Source organism: Enoplosus armatus, chromosome 11, assembly GCF_043641665.1.
Source record: "Enoplosus armatus isolate fEnoArm2 chromosome 11, fEnoArm2.hap1, whole genome shotgun sequence".
NCBI lineage: Eukaryota > Metazoa > Chordata > Actinopteri > Centrarchiformes > Enoplosidae > Enoplosus > Enoplosus armatus.
In genome coordinates this window covers 19,557,000-19,571,383 of record NC_092190.1, presented here as the reverse complement: position 1 = coordinate 19,571,383, position 14,384 = coordinate 19,557,000, and the positions used below count along the sequence as shown (strand labels likewise).

Sequence of the window (14,384 nt, the reverse complement as noted above, 5' to 3'; positions counted from 1 at the left end):
ATTGTTATCTCTTTTCATTACCTGGGTCTTACTTGTGTTGTTTTTTTATCCATCATTTCAATACTTGTACACTAATATATTATATATTAATACTAATATATTATGTATACATATATATATATTATGTAGCTCTCCACATAAGCATGCAGCTTTGTCTTACTGGGCTCTGTTGTGGGTCCTCTTCCATGTGTTTTAGGGCTCCAGACTGTTTGTGTACTCAGGTTCAAATAAAAGTGGGAGATCATCAAAGGTACAAAGTACATAGAAAGTACTTGTAATTACTTGCCTAATAGATTCATTACATTTTGATTCTCTGTGAAGGTGGTAGGTACTGAAATCAAAGTGGATCTGCGAAGCCACAGAGACCTGTAATAACTATTTTTGGTGAAATTTGAGTTGTTTTGCAAACCTGGGGCCTGTGTCAGAAAGCAAGTTAAATATGGTTCATAGACATAAAGTATATAAAATATAACAATGTTAAAAGAAGACATTGAAATAGTAGACAACAACACATTAAATACTAACAACAGTGGATTATAAACACGTGTGGAGTTATTACATAGACCTTAATGCATACAGTTAAGATCTATGTTATTTCCACACAGGTGCAAGGCCATTTCACCTGGCACATGCCATGTTTTTGCCATTGGGCCTGTTTGGTAATAATGTGGCCTCAAACAAATCGGCTCATGTTGAGGTGGCTGGAGTGATGCAGCTGAGGGTTTTTTTGGCACATCAGGTGGCGCGGTGCAATTTTAGTATTTGTTTTGGCATTGAAATTGTGCTTTTGTTGTGCCTCTGGCCACCATCACAAATGCAAGAACACACAGTCATTTTTTTTGGCTTTAGTTGAAAGATGCGCAAACACAGACCTCTCCAGAATCACAAAAATCCTTTCATGTGTGTTACATTTGCCTCTTTTCACTTCGATATAGCTTATTTAAATTTGCAGTGAAATGCACATCAAAAATAAAATGGATGTGATTTAATTGCTTGGGGAACGAATACGTTCCATCCCATCTGGTTGATTAAATACCTGCAGCCGTCAGATTTCAGCAAGAATTATGTGCGCTCCATCTGCAGTGTCTAATTTAAGGACTTTACTGCACATTATGTATGGGTCACACATTTGGTTATATTCATTAATACGATAAATCTTCCCACGGGCATCTAACAAGAGAGGTGCATGACCTTTTGTGATTTCGCTGGTAGACTCACTCATTTTGTTTGCGCTGATGGACGCAGTCAGCATTGTAAGACGATTGAACCACTGTCAAAAGACATTGCAATATGAAAACGTCTTTATATTTTCATGGGCACTGATGCTCAAATCAGTGTGTGATGCCACTTGAGTTTTGATTGTAGGGAAATGACATTGAAATGAATGACTGAACAGTTTGTATACATTCACTATGAGTTCCCTGTAAGTGTACTGGAGGTAAGAAGCTGCTGCATTTTAGTAATATAATCACATACTTTATTTTTATCTTAACTTGCCAGTGCACCCACAAGTGCTTTCAATATTAATTAATCCCATCTGGCCACAAAGACACCTTTCTATTTTGTTTCCTTATTTTCAAATGTTTTATTCAAGTACAGTATGTGTATGTAGACTTGTTATTATGCTTCTTTAACAGCAAGTTTCCAGTCGTTGACGGAAATCTTGATTCACTTTTGACCGTATTCACAAAGGTTGTAAGACCAGTTGCACTGAGTCGACCTCGTACAGCAGATAAATCAGTTAAAGTGCTGTTTAAATTGAACGAGCTGCTGTTATGTAATTTGTTTAATGTGTGCTCTGTATTTTATGTATTTTTAATATCAGACACAGATTACAGACAGACAAATTTAAAACTAAGATAATCTGATCATGTCCTTGGCCGCCGTGGACAGCCGACATTAAGGAGCTTTTGTCAGTACGCTTGATATTATAGGTTGCATCCGGAAACGCACTTATGAGCAATTTTGTGTGTTTGTTCAAACCTCTAAGACTGGTCATTACTGGGAAATGGAGCCATGATAAATTACATATTATCTTAACTAATGGCTGAATGGACAATGTGCAACTGCCAAGAATTGGAAAACAGGACCTGACTAAAAAAAGATAAGAAGTGCTCGACATTTGGTGCTTTTTCCTACTTGTAGATTTGGAGCTTTTTCGCTGTTATACTGCAAAAGAGTACCATGGACTTTAACTTTCCCTGTGGACTAAGATAAAAAAATATCTACATGTGTTTACATGAAATTATCTTGTGTGAGTGTTTCTGGCTCCGTGTAATTTGATTTGCTCAATCCATTTTTGTTTTTCCATTGAAGTTCTCATTTCCTGATTTATTCTTTGCACTGAAACAATTTATCAAACTGAGAATACGTTCATTACAATAGCTCTTAACTCAATAACTTTAGGGCAGATATATGTGCTATGTTTTGTATGCTAAGGTTAAAAATAAACACTGAACAGGTATGAACTGTAATTTAGTTAATTTACAAGGTCACGCCCAACACTTACACATATTTTGAAATTGCTCATTTACATTTAGTCAGAGCAGAATTAGAATCAATCTCATTATCGAGCTCCTTCCCTGAATAATGAAGTGCAGCCTTGATTATGACACTGACAGTCGCTCCGGGGTCATTTATAGAAGATAATTGTCCCGCTGAGACAGCCCGCAGTGGGAGAGACCACAGTCTGTGATCTAACATGTTAGTTACTATGGTGACTTTGAGATTTTAACTTGCTGACACCAAAGTGCTTTGAATGATGCATGACTCAGCCACTATGGTAAAAAGACAGAAATTCACAGAACTTGATCTGAGAATGTATGAGAAACAGCCTTGAGTTGCCTATGTGAGTGCCTGCTGTACAAGTTTCAGGGATGCCTTTTCAAGACATTATGTAAAAGGTTCACTGTGTATAATATCATTGAAAGGAAACTCAGAAAGTACCTGAAAGGAGTTGAAGAACAGCTCACAGTACATGCGGACCTCCCAGCTCGGCCCCTCAAATGTATGAGGCATCCCTACAAAGATGATGTAGTGGATGCCAAACACCAGCACTAACACAAGGGTAGACTTGGCCAATTTCCTATGGAGACACATACACACACACACACACACACACACACACACGTAAATATGTATACAGAGCAGAGATCAGCTGCTTTGGATATTTGTCATGATACCAATATCAGTATTTGAGAATAATAATCATCAAATGATGGTATATCAGCCAATTGTTTTCACATTATTACATTTACGTTATTAGAAGATTATTGTAACAGCAAATTACCAGTAAATATCACTGGGTTAGGGTTAGGGTTTATTATACAACAACTAATAAAACTAAATATATAGCAACTATGGTCAAATATACATAATTAACAGCCAATTTAAAACATGTATCTGCACTACACTCTGCATATCTGCCAACATACGTATCATTGTATTGGCAGATAATGCTGCCTCTAACATAGGTTTGATATATATGTGGTTGGAAAGTTTGCAGTCTGATAAGGAATTGTATTTATATGTCAGAGGACAACCTGCAAACATGACATGTTATGGCATAAATTAACAAAAGGATGGAGGCACAGAATGAAGCCGTTTTTTACTGTAGGGAGATAAATTAGCCGATTAAATGACCTTGGTTTGGTTACCGGGTTCATTCCAACACTCTAGTAACAAGATCAGCGAGTCATTTTTCAGTCTTTTTTTTTTTTTTGCCATGCTCACATTCCTTGCACAGATTGAGAGAGTCTTCTGGCTTGGATACAGATGTACAGGACAGGATTTCAAACTTTTCGCTGAGGGAATATCAATTTAAGAGAATGCGTTTCCTCAGCTCTGTAGCTACGAGACTGCAACAGTGAAGTGCAGGAGCTTTTTTTCAGACTATTGTTTAAACTTGGTGCTAGGGGAACCTGCATTATATATCCTGCAAACTAACTCCAGGTCTCTATTTCCCAAAGCAATACAACAGCTTTTTCCTATTTTGCAGTTGGAATCTGTCAGCTAATCTACACATCTAAACCAAAAAGAGTTCTGTACAACAACTTATCTACTGTATATATACTTTTTTTTTTTGTCACAGCGTCTTCTTTGACTCGCAGTTTTGGAAATTCTTCAGAGCATTCGAATATATTAGGAATACTCCTATAGAGCATTGTGTGCTGCTTTGTGAGCTTTACTCCGCAGTTGTGTGTGTGTTTTCCGGATGTGAAATATCTTACAACCCTTACAAATAAGAAAGAACATTTTCATTATTTTTCTAACAATCCAATAACTGCTGACTACAGTTAATTGCAATCCAACATCCAGAAACCAATCGTCACACACTGGAGGAGGTAACAGGTGGGTTACGTAGAGCATAGTGATTATATGATATCATAGCGAGCGCAGCTAAAGGTCAAACAGGCCTCCTGAGAAAATCAAGCAGAGGGCTTGATTTCCTATTTTTAATGTATGAAGACCATCTGGACTGTATCTTACGGCGTGGTGAGAGCTCAACACACTGCAATTTAAGAAGACACACGCAAACAGACAAAAACAAGCAAATTAAGAAAACCAATTTGTGATGAACATGCTTGTTGTCCCACCCAAAAAAAAACAAAAAACATCAACTTTTCGGCCACCGTAGCATCTAGCAGCAGCTCGGGGTATAAAAACAACCTGACAGAGGTGAAGATTCCTGACTGGAAAAGCAGTTGATGTGTTTTTTGCAGTTAATCCGCAGACAGAACTGAAATATCGAAACTTCCTTAGAGTTCTAGTAGAGTTTCAGTCTGGTGCAACCCAGATCTGTATGATGAACATTAAACTACCTGAAATGAGTATATATCCTTTATTTAACATATTTGCTTCTATTCTAGTCACTGAACAGAACAGCATCAATTGTCAGCTGTGAAATCCTCCAGGAGAGGGAACTAATCTGTCTTCTCTCCGCAAATTGCTGTCTATGTAACATAACTGCATGACTTCAGTTTAATATGAAATGTTATTTCTCCTCTCTTGCTTTAAACAGCTTGAAGCCTTGTGATTAAACTTCATCAGAACTTATTTGGTTTGGCTTTTTATAATCATCCAATGAAGTGATATGTTTATACTGTGTATCTAAATGTAATTTTTACAATATCTTTTCAATACTGTAAACAATGATACAATTGCACAACACAATTTCTTTAATCATGGTCATTAATGTATTCATTACAACATTCAATTATAATAATATTAATTCCAAGATCTCAATAATTACTTTTGTGGGTCATTGCTATTATAACTGGTGCCCAGAGCCATGAAAATAAAACACAAATTGTAATAAACCCGTTTTTGCTTTAATTTCCAGCAAGCTGCTGGAGCTATCAAATAGTTAGTGGCAAGGTTTAATCCTTTTTTGGCTTCCCTGACTTCACGTTTTCCATCTGTATGATCGCTGTCATCTGTTCTGTCTCGTAGTCTGCAATCTGCATAAAGCAACCTCTCACGCAGCGTTCAATACTGTGCTCTTCTTGGAAAATACACCGTAATTAGACTTTCAGAATCTATTTATAATCTGACACATTGATGCCAGCACCAGCAGGAGGGAATAATAGTGATAACTGCACATGTGAAAATGCTAGAACACATTATATATTAAAATTTTGTTTACGCAGTCATATTGTGAGGACAACATGTAAATTCTAACAACATAAATCATTTCATTTTAGGGTTAAATCTTGGTTTAAGGTTAGGTTAGAAGAGAGATGGATAAGGGTTGGAGTTCGGCATGTAGCAGTTATAGATAAGGCTCTGTACTTAGGGAGCTAAATGCTAACCCATCTTAGTTTAGCGTGTTAGCATGTTAACATTAGCTAAGTAGCCCTAAACACAAACTACAGCTGTAGGTAGTTAGCTGTAGGTTTGCAGGTATTTGGTCATAAATCCTGAGGGGTACATGGATGTATGTATGAGATTTCATGGCAATCCATCCAATAATTGCTGAGAAAAGTCACCCAAAACCACAAATGTGAACGTCATGAGCTAAAAACACTTTTGGGTGACATATTCCTCCATTACTGTAGTTTATTTTGACTGTAGTTTATTTGGTTTTGTTTATTTTGACTGAATCACACATACACAATCCTGCTGCTGTCCACAACTGAAATTAGTCCCCAATGCACAATAACATTTGCTAAAAACCACAATGATCAGCTTTTGTTTTAGGAAAGTATGAAGCCTTTATAAAAATGAAACAATATATTTGTGTCTTCAGTACATCCCTACTACACAAAACAGTTGGCTGATTATGTTAAGTTCTTGGTCTACACTAAACATCTCTTCCTTTCTCCTTTCAGTCGGCAAACAATAACATTATGCATACAGCAATCATCTGCCGAGGATCCTGGGTACTCCACTTTACATTGTGTTGACAGAACACAGCATTTTGTTATAATTGACATGTGTTTTTCTGTTCTGACGTTAAGCCAAACATTAGTATAAAATAGTGATTTAACTGTATAAATGCTGCCTGTAAATCAAGATGAACTACAGTATTTCATGCATGCAGAGACGTCTAACAACATAAACATAATGACGACAGCAGTATCGTGTGATTGGCTACGTTGACATTCAGCATGGCATTCTACAAATGAGCGATCACAGAGAAAGGTTGGACAATTTTTGCAGCACACAATTTACGTCAAGCTGGTTTTACAGATACAGTCCGTTGAGTACAAACCTGTACTGTTTCCTGGTGTCGTATCTCCCTGCGTTTGTCTCTCGAATCTTAGTGGCCAACACTCGCACGATGTTCACAAACAAGATGAAGTTGAGCTGAAACAGAAGAACAGGGATGGAAAACTCTTCACTATAATTGACATACTGTATATGGAAAATAAGAAATCATTCTTAATTGTTAATGCCTGGCTTTTATACCATGGATTAATTAAAGCACATCTATGTTTTCAATTATATTGGATGTTTACTTGCCATTCATGAGTTGTTACTGCAATCCTATCAAATGAATTTAATGAATCTAACGAAATTAATTAATCCTATCAATGAGATTTCCTCATGTTGTCGGCTTGCGATTAAGAAGGGTATCATCTAGTTTGGAGCTTTTCCAATCATCACCTCATTGTTCAGTATCAAGCCACACTATCTCGCAGAGGGAAACGTCATTAACCTGGTAACACAAAAACTTGAAAAAACTAGAAGAATATGGACTATGTTTCCAGTCACAGGCCAGTTTTAGTGTTTTATTATTCCCCACCATACAGATGGAAAACCACACAGACATATTCAAGGAAACATCAGCATTAAATTGCAATATAAATAACTGACCTGCGTTCTGTGGAGTTGATTCATTTTTCATAACAGCCAAGTTTCTTCTCAGAGACTTTAATGAGACTGAGGCAAAGTCTTTTGAAAGAAGCAAATTGAGGCTTACAGCTAGACTTTGACACCTGAATCGACATCATCTTTTTAATCTTATGTGCCACTTGGATGTGCCACAGCTCCAGAATACACATACAACATGCCAAGCCTGGTAGTTCTGTATACATATTTGTGATCCGTAAACAAACACGACGAAGAGCTTTGATTTTATGCTTTTTATCTAAATCCAGAGCTCCTTTGCAGTCGCACACCTTTGACATGAATGAAATGAATTCCTGTTCATTCTTCTCCTTATTATCCTTCATGCTTATGAGATATGTCTTCCAATATCGAGAGTTCATTTGCAAAAAACTGATAAACACCATTCTTAAAATGAATAAAGCAACACCAGTTTGATATTCCCTTGAGTGCACAATAAAAAAATAAAATAATGGATATCTTATCAAAACAACCCAAAATGACTCATTTATATTCCCTGGAGTGCACAAAAAAATAAATTAAAACGGAATTAAATCTGTTTTTGCAAATTAACCTTTCAAACATAACTATGTGGCAGGTGTTTGGCATGTCATTTACAGCAATATTAATTCATCTAAATTTTAATTGCCTGCGTCAAGTTTTTCCATCATCAACATCTTATCTTGAAGAGCTTTCATACGAACTGCTCAGCAAAATATCAACAATTTATTTCTCTTTTGTGCCCACACACACACACACACACACACACACACACACCTACCCGTCAATATTCATCCACATATATTTGAAGACTACCCACAGAATAGTAACCAAGAAAATATTGTGGGGGTACCGAGTATTGATGTACAACCAAACTTTATATCAAAAAAGGGCTTATCACTATTTACATATAATGCATCTATATGAAATAAAATATTCAATATATAACTATTAACTCTCCGCAAACGATAAACACAATAGTAATGGCAACAGTTTGAGTCCACATGGTGCTGATTTTTTCAAGAAAGGTTGCAAAGCTTGTATAAACAGTAGGAAAATACTGAAGTCAGGTTTTAGGTTGGGCTTTACAATAATGCTAAAATCAGCCAGTTGTATCCTAAAAAAATCCAGATTTTGAAAAAGAATAAATAATTATATAACATAACATATTATGATATGTCCATATTAGGCTATATCTAGTTTCATGTGTGAATATCAATATTATACGGCTGTATTGCACTGTTCCAGTTTAAGATCTATGCACAGCAGAGTTACTGCCCTAATTGAATTTGCTAACGCCATCATCACATATCATGCTGTAGGTCTGTTCAAGTCAACCTGAGGGAGACATGACTGTCTGAACCAAATGTCATAGCAATCAGCCCAAAAGTTCACTCCACAAATGTCAACCTCTTGGTTGTGCTTGATGGAAAATCAGGGGATCACCAAAGTCAGTATTTCATGGCAGGCAATCTCATAGTTTTTGAGTTATTTCAGTCTGGACCAAAGTGGTGGACAAACGGATCGACCAACTGATATTACGGTCCATAGAGTCACACTGTTAACGCGGTTAAAAACCAATCAGACATTATTCTGTTAGGTCCACTTAAGGACACAGAAATAATAACTTTCCTGAGATGAAGAGGTCTCAAAATCTCTTGACACATCTGAAGTATTTGGAAGTAATTTACAGCACTAGTGCATGAGGAATTGTTGAATTGAATCTACAACAAGGCATGTGGCCTTATTTCTGCGGGTTGACGATCTTTGTTACTGCCAGCAGTGCATTAGTCCTGACAAAGCAATGCTGTCCCTGATTAGAATCTGCGGGAGATTTTTCTAATCTGCTTGGTAGCAATTTAACTGATGCAGCAGACAGGAGCAGACAACTCAAGTCAGAACATGTCTTTCAACAAGCGTGTAAGTAGTTTTGTCATCAATTCAGAGCTTCCACAAAGGTGGTGCACAGCACGACACTGCATGAACGAGCACTCTTTGTCTTCTCTTTCCTTAATATGTGTTGTCATGGCAGGCTCCAATGCTGAAAGAATCCTCAGCCTGTAGAGGAGCTGTGCACAGTAGAGGGTAAAAGACACACAGAGGCTGTTGTCGATTCTTATTGATTGTCATGATTTGCATTAGCAAACAAATACTGATTCGTTCATGTCTTGGATGAATTGATCCCAGTGACAGACAAGGAAAGTTAGACTCAGCTTTTTTTTTCTTTTTTTGATGATGTCCTTCCTGCTCCTCTCAGTCTCTTTTTAACCCTTTCATGCATGAATTATGACAGCCTCAGTCAGGATTTTGACGAAGTGTTTTTATTTCTCTTTAGGCATGAAAAAAAAATTTTAACTTAATTTTTTTCAAATGTTCATTTCACACAAAGTTCTTCACATGCATGGACAGCATGCATTTGAGTTTTCAACTGAAGAAATATGTATTTAACACACCAATGAATAAAATGGAAATTTTAACAATTGTATTACTCCTTTGTTGTTACTTGATGTTACCAAATTTTATTTACCTGCAAGGGTCTCCTACTATATAAGGATTGGCAAGGTATGAGCTGCTCAGCGTTTCTGGCCTTCCGTTGGCCATCTTGGTTTTGAGACATTTGTGTTGCGCTTACAATGGCTGGCCAGTGGGTGGCAGTGTATGGGATGACGCACTAGCGTCCACTGTGGTGGTTGATGTGCAACTACACCATTAAAACCCATGCATATACAAGAAAACAGCTTTTGAATAGCTGTCCACTGTAGTGACCACTATGCGTGAAAGGGTTAAATGTATCCCAGCACTTCTTGTCTGTGCTGCTCCTTCCTTTTTTGGAATAACTGCGGAGATCATTAAAAACATGCGCGTGCAGCTCTGAGGGTAAATGGCTTTTGCTTTAGTAAGCTATGCCCTGGTCCGGTGCTGGTGTTGATTTAGCAGTAATTGGTTCATACAAACACGTACAACACATCCACATACAGACTCCTTTTTTAGTTTGCCACGACTATGTTGGCGGAGGTGCTGTTTGTAATTGACCAGCTAGATGGATGCATCCACAGTGCCGTCTTTGCAGCTATTTTCAGATCGTTTTCTGTAACTTAAGAATCAGTGGGTTTGGTCAATTGACTGTTCTGCCTGTTCTATGTTGTGCATCAGTTGTAGACATCACATAATAGTTATCTGTGTATGGCAGCTGTAGTTGAAGAGATATGACAGATATGAGAAATGTCGTCAGTGTTTAATTTGTGCCAACGGATTTAAAAAGAAGTTGCCATATTGATGTCACTTTGAAGCCTGTCTTCATCTGACTGGTTTTTCATTCCTCTGTCAGACACAACTGATATTCTTCCATTTAAACAATTGCAGGTGTCCAGACTGGGAGGGTTGAAGGGATGTTTTTACCAAGTGATGCTGTCACAAGCTTAGAAAACTATTATATCTGGATTTTTATCTTGCTCAGACACACATACACAAAATCCCCCTAATTTGGGATGCCTGTCACTGTTCAAAGGGAGTTAATTCATATTTCAACCATTAGTAAGAGTTGCAAATGTCTCAGCAACATTCACACTTCACACAATAGCAAACTCTGTATTTCACACACTTACACCGATAGCAGTCAGGATGGGAACCTGGTAGATCCACTTAATGTTACCAGCACTTAACTCCCAACACCTGCAGTTGACACAAATACAGAGGAGAGGATGAAGGTAGAGAAGCAGGAGAAATGCAGAGCCGAGAAGTAGGTTGGTGGTGTCATTCAGACGGCATACCGGAGGTGCAGGGAAAGACAGACTGAGCAGTAAATTCAGTGTGAAAAAGAAAAAGGGAGTTACATGTTGGTTAGAAATTATACAAATTGTCACAAACTTTTATCATGAAAAGACATCAAGAATAGCAGAGAGGGTGAAAATGAAAACAGTTGCAAAATAGACAGAAAAACTGAGTTACCTCATTTACATACTGCTTAAAAAGCAGTAAATGGCAAATGCAAAAGGGAAGAAATAAAACGACAATAAAGAGAGTCTACTATACTATATGCTTTGCTGATAAATATCCATTTTCAATTTTCTTTTTCAATTTTCTTCTTATTAATCAAAGCTACCTTTTTTATTTTCATCATTTCTTATTTTTTTCATTACAGATGTTTCATCTTCTTTCACTTTCAGTCTGTCTATCTTTTTAATGTCCAGCTTTGCCTGGTAGAGGGAAACTGTCTACACCTTTCCTTTATTTTGTGTTTTCTCTTTTACTTTTCTGCGGCTTAAATGATCCTCTACAACACATTACATCAGATACATTTTATACCATGTATACTAATCTAAATTAAACACTTGTGGGAAGTTTGTTTCTGGTATTTTCTCCATATGTGAACAATCACATTTGCAACTTCTTATTTTTTCTTTTTGTGAACTGAAAACTTCAAAGGAAACCTTGCATCATTCCACAAACATATAGCTTTCCACATTGCGGATGTTGCAGGGGATTATGCAAATATGATTATGCAGTTGTATCGCAAACGTTGCCAGAGTGCGTATTTTGTATGTTATGCATGCATGATCTTCAAACACACACCCCCAATGTAATGGGGGGGGGGCATTACACACCGAGACTTCCTAAACTTTCATGGATGCTGGCATTTTCTAAATGTTCAGGTGAGGAGTTGGAGGAGTTGGAATTAATGCAGAATTGGAAGAGTGAAAGTATGTCAGCTTTAAAAACGTCACCTATTCACCTATTGAAATGTCAAATGTGATAATCTGATAATAATAACTGATCAATAACAATTGATTTAATGTCGTAGCACCGAGTTGTTAACTAAAGAAACTATTATCTATTCCAATACTCATTCACTACAGTGCAAAGCTGGCTGTAACTCATAGCTGTGCCTCTACCAACCAGAAATATAGAAATCCCGTACAATATTATGCAATCCGTTACACAACCATGGCCTCAACAGTTAGCTAGAGTTAACTCAACTCCTCCGTGACAGTGTCAGCAACAACACTACAACTGAACACAACATTTCATGAAGATACTTCTTATTAGTATTCTATTTTTTCAGGTCACTGAGTGTAAATTGACCTCTGCTGCCAGGAGAACCACACCACACTATTTCTCTTCTGTAGGGCTCTCCGTTGTTTACAGAGCAGATACCATAATTCCCCTTAGCCCTGTGGTGGTTTGTTTGCACACAAACAAAGCTGCAGACACGAGGACATGCTGAGCACCGAGTGAATAATATGGATTGAAAAATGTTGACATATGGGCTGTGACTGCTCACTTGGCATTGAGTATGTTCAGATTTACTCTGCAATGCATTAACAGGCAGGAGTGAACCAAATAATAAATGTTATCCGCGGTCACTGAGAGGCAGGGGGAGATCATATTTGGCAAGAAATACCATTACATCAGAATTTATGAAAATCAGCAATCAACTGTCAACGGTCAAAACCTGTGATGATTTTCCTGCAAACGGATAATGGAGGTGGACCTTTACAACAGTATCATTTAACTATAGTAGGTGTCCTGTGCCGAGAATTTTACCTTTTGTGTTTCTGAAATACACAAATATGTATCCCTACGTAATTTTGTGTTCATTTGGTCTGGGGCTGTTTTTTATGGTTTGGTCAAGGCCCCGTCGGGAAATCTTAATGCTACAGCATACTATAATATATATAATGATGTTTTAGACAGTATGTTAAACAGTTTGCGGAATGTCCTTTTCTGTTTCAGCATGACAATACCACTGTGCACAAAGTGAGGTCCATAAAGATATGGTTGGAGTTTGGTGTGGAAAAACATGATCTCAACCACATCCAACAGCTTTAAGAAAGCAGAGTGCGAGCCAGGCCAACCTCATTATGGGCAGGCAGGTTCCAAAATCATGTGGGGAGCCTTCCCAGAGGAGTCGGGGCTGTTATAGCAGCAGATGAATGTCCATGTTTTTGAAATGAGATGTTTAAGAATCACATATGGGTGTAATGTTTGGAGTCATATGTAATTGAATTTCACCGATGACTCAAATGTCACTACAATTAAGCATCTTTTCACGTTTATATTCAAGCTTATGCTTGAGGCTGGATGACCTTTTTGGGGGTAAAAGCATTTAGACACAGAGTGATTTGCTCTCTCACCTTGCATCTGCTAGTGTTGCCCTGACAATCGCCCACACTGCCACGAAAACAGCTGGAACACCTGCAATTACACAAAACAAAGAATGAGCTGTGCTGCCCCGATGGTGCTATACACTCCAGGTCACATTTCACGTTCCCATTTCATTTCCTATACATGTTATTAACCCTTCCATGCATGAATTATGACAGCCTCAGTCAGGATTTTGACGAAGTGTTTTTATTTCTCTTTAGGCATGAAAAAAAATTTTTAACTTAATTTTTTTCAAATGTTCATTTCACACAAAGTTCTTCACATGCATGGACAGCATGCGTTTGAGTTTTCAACTGAAGAAATATGTATTTAACACACCAATGAATAAAATGGAAATTTTAACAATTGTATTACTCCTTTGTTGTTACTTGATGTTACCAAATTTTATTTACCTGCAAGGGTCTCCTACTATAGAAGGATTGGCAAGGTATTCCTGAGCTGCTCAGCATTTCTGGCCTCCGTTGGCCATCTTGGTTTTGAGACATTTGTGTTGCGCTTACAATGGCTGGCCAGTGGGTGGCAGTGTATGGGATGACGCACTAGCGTCCACTGTGGTGGTTGATGTGCAACTACACCATTAAAACCCATGCATATACAAGAAAACAGCTTTTGAATAGCTGTCCACTGTAGTGACCACTATGTGTGAAAGGGTTAAGGAAGTAGAGATATGATGTAATTAAGCATCCAGGTGGATGAATGAGCGTTAACTTCCTGAGGGACTGTATAAGGATCATTGAGGGGTGGGGAGAGAGGCTAAAACTTGTGTTTCACTTTTTAAAACGACAAGGCCCTCCCAAGAACTGTTACTGTTGTCCTTGGATGATGATCCAAGTTACCCAAAGCTGACATATTGGTCCTAGTAGCTACGAGTTGATTGTGGTGGAAAAAAT

The 14,384-nt window shown here is 37.7% G+C and overlaps 1 protein-coding gene across 1 annotated transcript in view; it reads right to left on the bottom strand.

Moving 5' to 3' along the window:
- pth2ra (parathyroid hormone 2 receptor a) overlaps positions 1-14,384 on the bottom strand; it is a 37,667-nt gene that overhangs the window by 3,576 nt on the left and 19,707 nt on the right. The window contains exons 8-11 of the mRNA XM_070914706.1: positions 13,464-13,524; positions 10,935-11,001; positions 6,713-6,807; positions 2,947-3,085 (exon numbers count right to left, since the gene is read on the bottom strand). Coding sequence (XP_070770807.1) covers positions 2,947-3,085; positions 6,713-6,807; positions 10,935-11,001; positions 13,464-13,524 — 362 coding nt within the window. The remainder of the gene's footprint in view (positions 1-2,946; positions 3,086-6,712; positions 6,808-10,934; positions 11,002-13,463; positions 13,525-14,384) is intronic.